At 53.3% G+C, this 5,710-nt stretch overlaps 1 protein-coding gene across 1 annotated transcript; it reads right to left on the reverse strand.

Annotated features, from left to right (window-relative positions):
• Nucleotides 1-287: 287 nt before the first annotated feature.
• LOC131207171 (sarcoplasmic reticulum histidine-rich calcium-binding protein-like) lies at nt 288-1,559 on the reverse strand. Its single transcript, XM_058199782.1, has one exon. The coding sequence runs from the start codon at nt 1,557-1,559 to the stop codon at nt 288-290; it is 1,272 nt and encodes a 423-aa protein (XP_058055765.1).
• Nucleotides 1,560-5,710: the final 4,151 nt, after the last annotated feature.

Consider the following 5,710-nt stretch of genomic DNA (forward strand, 5'->3'; position numbering starts at 1 on the left):
CGAAAGGCAATGGAGCCCGATCGCGATCGCGAATGGCGAAAGCGAATGCATCGTGGAAGTGGCCAATTAAAACATCGCCACCGCTCGTGGAAGTGTGCTGAAACAATGTAAGGATTTGGAACGGGGCAGCATAATTGGGGTGCAATAAATTAGTCACTGCCCGGTTGTTGCGCAACGATGCGGCTGTCGGTGGGCTGTGCGTGGTGGGCTGTGGTCAGTGGGCAGCCAGCGAACCGAGGCGCGTCCGCAGCCGTTTTTGCGCAGGTCGCAGTTCCTGCCTTCCGCCTTCACCAGAGCGTGCCACCGGCGGGCGGCAGCGTCGGTCCGCTGGCGGTCTGCTGCTTCACCTTGTGGATGATCGTCTTCACGATCGGCACGCGGACCGCGATCGGGTGCGGCAGATAGACGGGAACGTGCTTCTCGATCGGGTACGGGACGGGCTTCTCGATCGGGACGGGGATTTTCTTCTCCACCGGGTACGGCACCACCTTCTCGATCGGCACCGTGATCTCCTTGATGTCGGGCACGGCGATCGGCTGCGATACCGGTATGTGGACGGGATAGGGCCGCGGGATCGGCACCAGGACCGGGTGCGGGATGCGTACCTTCACCTCCTGCGGGATTGGCACGTGAATTTTCTTCACGTACGGCACGGGGATCGGCGTATCGATCTCCACGTGCTGACTGATCGGTATGGCGCGGCCCTTCGTATGGATGACCTGTGGCCCGGTCGGACCCCCGTACCCGGTGGCTCCCGCTGCCGCCCCGATCGCTGCGCCACTCCGGAAGTCCTCGTCGTCGTCGTCGTCATCGTCGTCCTCTACGTGGTGGTGCCGGTGCTCTTCACTTCCACGATCGTCCTCGTACTCGTGCGAGGTCGGCAGACGGCCTCCGGTTCCGTGCAGGATCTTGTAGGCCTGGATAAGCTGCGGATGGTAGGAAGTGTGACCAGAGCCCTTCGGCGGCGCCTGCTGGTGATGGTGGGTGGTGTAGTAGTGATGGTTGTGGCTGTACGAGGACGCCCCGCTGCTACCGCCGCTACCGTGCTTCTTGCCCTTGGCTTTGTGTGCCCTGATGGGCTCATACACCGCCGGTGACTCCTCGCTGGCACTCGTATCTTCATCCTCCGAGCTGTCGCCGTAACTGCTGCCATATCCACGACCGCCACCGTGCCTTGTGGCGGTCTTGTACGTCGTCATGTACGCGTGGTTCGCACTGGCCGTCTCGGAGTCGGCTTCCCCGTAGTCCGGTTCGTCTTCCGGCTCCTGATCGTCGTACTGCTGCTGCTGATGGTGATGGTAGTGCTGTTGGAGTTGTTCCTGGTGGTGCGCCGAGTGGTAAGGGTCTTCCTGGAACGCTGGTTGTCGGTAGCGTACCGGTTCGTAGACACTTTCCGCACTCTCCAGCCCATTCGAGATATCCAGATCGTGTGGCTCGTCCAGCCCTTCGTGAGGTGAGCGTTGTAACGAGAGCACGTACTTGGCCAGTACCTTGGCCGGAACGGGCGATGTCTGGGTCGTGCCTAGCGAAACTGCGAGCACGATTCCAACGAAAACCATCTACACAACACGCACAGGCACAAAACACACAGAAACAAAGGACCACAGAACAATTGGTTAGAGATTTCCGGTTTATTCACCACGAGCTCGACAAGACACTCACGTGATTGATCATTTTCGAAGAACTTATCGCCTGGTTGAGCCTTCTGACGCCACTTTCTTTGCAGCGAACCAACACCACGTCACGTTTAGCACAGCATTTGAGAGGAAGACGATGCTCCCTGTCCACCGGTGTAAGAAGCTAGCCGCGCAACTCGATCGTACACGCAACACCTTTCCCTGTGCTGACCGCGACCCTAATGCACTGTCCGGCCACAATTGGTGCGATATTTATAAGAAAGTCCCTTCCCCGGTCCGGTTCGCCGAAGCCCGCCCGCCGAAGATCGGATGTGCCGGAGCGGTGTGGAGTGCGGAACTCGAGCGGAACTACGTGCGAAACATGGCACCGACGCCGGGGGCACGGTGGCGGAACGGCGGCCCGTGGGTTCGATTGGCTCGATTAATAATTCCCATGATCGCGTTACCGCGAGCGCCGCCGTCATGTCAGTCAGGATTCGTGACGTTCGGCAATCGCTAGTTAACTAAGCATACCGGCCTAAGTTAGCATGCGAGCATTATTTTCTGCCAAACTGCATGGTTAACGTGGCGTTAACTGGCGTCAGGGATGCATTTGGAGGGCCCACGCGACGATTGATCGATATCGGAGCGATATCAACAAAGTGTTGGGTAGATGCAAAGATTTTGCGCATTTCGTTCGAAGTCGGAGGTCGGCCGAAGTGATCGTACTTCCAACTGCGGATCGGGATCGGCAGATTTGATCGTGAAACGATCGCAATAAAACGATGCCACTTAAACAATATAGAGGCAATATTAGCGAAAATTTCGAAAAGAGGAAAAATCTTCATTTTGTTTAGCACGGGCTTAGACATATAGTGTCACCTTCAACTTTCGGAATAATCGGAACAATAATTAATAATTGAATATCGTTGAGCAAATCAGAAGAGATAATTGAAACTTCGTTTATAATCAACATCATACGAACTTATGCGTCGGCCTAATAATGCTTAACATACACATATTAAACATTGCTAATTGGTAATTGAACTGGACATTTCCATGGCGGCTCGGGCGTTTTGATCAGCGATCGACTGTTTAGATTGTGGGAATGAAGATTGATAATCAAAAATGAGCATCGCATCTTTTGCGTGCTCAAAATGGCTCAAAGTATTTGACAGAGAGAAAATTGTATTAACCGATGGCGAGAATTGGGGTTCGATACGATTTTTTTGCCCATTCCCCACCATGCATCGCTTCACGTCGATGCGTTTCCGTCCTGCTAGTTCGGCCTCACTTCACCGGCGGCCCTCGGGTTAGTTCGTTTATGGGATTTTAATCACATTTTCGCTTTCGTTTTGGACGGCCGCGACTGGACCGGATGCGCCTGGATTGCTTTGCTGCGCTCTCTGGCATCACCGCAGCCTAAATACGGCCCCATGGACTCGGATGGCCGGAAAAGGAAGTGCCGAAGACAAACAAAACAAAAACAAAAATCCAGACCAACTTTTGCATGCAAACGAAACGAACATAAATAGAGGGTCCTGTCGGGTTCGGAGGCGAGAGTGCGCAGGAAATAATGGCCAATTCAGGCACGGCGACTGTCGGCACGGGGACCTTTTTCTGGCTCTCGCCTCCGTGAGTGCTCCACATCCGAACGCACGCACCGTGCGGCAATTGAAAGTGGCCGAAAATCCCCGAGGCAGCACAATGGCGGAATGGCACGACGGAAAAGCGGCCGGAAAAACACAAAACTTTGTTATACGGCCAATAATTTGATTGCTGCGCAGCGGCTACATGCATTCGGTGGAAGTGAAATCAAAACAAGAGATACCAGGGCCCCACATACTGGCCGGTTCGAAAATAGAACTAACCCACGGCCCCGCACGTTCGTTGGGAAGCGAATCCTTGCCGTGACCGTGGTTTTTCGGTCGATCCTTGTTTTTCTTTTTCTCTGGTTCGCCGTTCGCTCAGCCACCGGAAACCTGATGAATGACGTTCAATGTAGAGGCAAGCATTGCATCATTTTGCATTTCTCTCGCTATTTTTTGCTAACCCTTTTTTCCGTTCGAGAGTTTGATGATTGCCAAATTTCTTTCGCTCGCCGGTGGTGAACTGCCACCAACCCCCCCTGTGGGCCAGTCCGTGGAAAACGGAAACGGCGGAGAGCAGTGCGTCGGCATGACTTCAGGCTCGACGGTGGCCGGTAGTCGTGGGAACTGGCAACGGCGAACTAATACGTGAATTGATAAGTTTGCAGGTTGCGATTACGGGCAGATTGGTTGCTGGTTGCCTCAAGGGAATTTTTCGATGTCCTGGAAATACAAGAGATGTATCGTTTATTTTGAACTGATTCATCACATTTTGAGCATAGCTATGCATTCGTAAAGCCTATAATATTTGCATAATTTGTGATGATGTGATGTGATGATTTGTGATGTTTAATTCTTTCCAAATGATGATCTGCTTAGAGTTACTTATTTTTTTTAACAACTTCGAACGGTCTACCTATATCATGCACTGTAATTTTTCGCTTACAGGACACGCACATGAGGAACAGAGAGCATGAGGATACTTTTCAGTCCGTGGCCCCTTTCCATTCGGATCTTCATCCTGCCAGTGACCACACGGCTTTGCATTCTGCAGCGTCGAGCGCTGCAAAATGGCTGTTCAATCTTTAGTTAATTAAAAATTGCTCATTTGTTTGCCCTGTCTGTCGAAGTGTGTTGTTTGGAGAGGAAAAAGCCCCCCTTTCGTTGGTCACTGGGAGGGTTTTTGTTACATTTTGCGATCGCCCCGGTCTATGCTGCGAGCGAGCCACGCCAACACACATCGCGTGCAGCGATGACGGCAGCCCCCTGGAAACTTGAGACGCTTTCCGAGCGCTTCCTGGGCGCTGGGCATCGCGATCAGCAGTCACAAGCCTCGCACGCTGACCGATAGTGCGTGCGCGCGAGTGTAAAGGAAGCCCGGGGCCCGGAAGGGCCCGGCCAACATGGAAAGAAGATACTTGGAATGCCGGTAGCCGGGCCGGGTCTCTCACGCGCGCCCACCACGGGAATGCCAGTTAACCCCTGGCCATCGAAGGGTTGCGGTTTCGAGGCTCGAGAGGACTCATCATTACATCAGTCGGGGCGGCGGCCCGTGGTTACGAAATCGGAGCTCAATCGTGCTCGATTGAGGAACTGATACTTCCTTTCACTTGCCATAAAATTGTTCGGTCGGTGGTGGGTTGAGAGTCACCACTTTTTTTCTGTATACTTTGCTTTGCTGCATCATTAGCGGTGCACGGGTGGCTGCCGATAGATCGATCCAGTTTGCGGGCCCCCGTTGATGAGGGGGCTTCGATAATACCGACCGTTGGCGGCCACGGTCCGTCCGCAGGGATGCTTTCTAGTCGGAACAGCCTATCGTCGGGAAATGGAGAGCCCTCCGAGGGCCCCATTCAGTCGCAACCCATTCGTTACGGCTCATTGAGCTTAGTTGATGAATGAATGCACCGAAAATGGCCTGTACGCGGTGGCCATTGCTCCGCCGCCGATACGTTGTTTTCCTATTTTTCGTATTTTGCGCTGCCAACCCACACTAGACGTTGTCGGCCTTTGCTTGCTACGAAGGGACCCGATGTTTCGCGAGCCAGAATTGGGTTCGCCAGTGTGTCGCGTCCGTCGTTTTAATTGCGTTGTTTACATATGTTAATCAAATGAGCATAAATCTGATTTGATTGCTACCGAGGCCTGGCCACTCCGAGGACCACCGTTGAACCGGGAACCTCCGGTCCGTTATTCCGTCGTCGGTAATTATTCATGGCAGATTAGTTTCGATGTCGACGACCATCGGCTCCACGCGATCCGCGTGCATCCGACTTCGTCGTATTTATAGAGCTCAGTTTGAAAGGGCGGTCCGGGGCTAATATAAATGTATTTGTTTTTGCCACGCGAAAGGCTCAAAGTAACCAACTTAAGGTAAGCCGGCCCTTCGGCAGACGGGTGCACTCTGATGCGCGCGAAATTGTATGCCAGTTCCGGGGGTTGATGTTGAATTTGACAGGAGAGGGTTGATTGCATTTTTCAATCAACCTTCCGATTCAGTTTCCA

Source organism: Anopheles bellator, chromosome 2 (assembly GCF_943735745.2).
Source record: "Anopheles bellator chromosome 2, idAnoBellAS_SP24_06.2, whole genome shotgun sequence".
Lineage (NCBI taxonomy): Eukaryota > Metazoa > Arthropoda > Insecta > Diptera > Culicidae > Anopheles > Anopheles bellator.

Excerpts from the sequence above, each read along its gene's own strand:
- LOC131207171 (XM_058199782.1), bottom strand. The coding sequence starts at position 1,559 with ATGGTTTTCGTTGGAATCGTGCTCGCAGTTTCGCTAGGCACGACCCAG.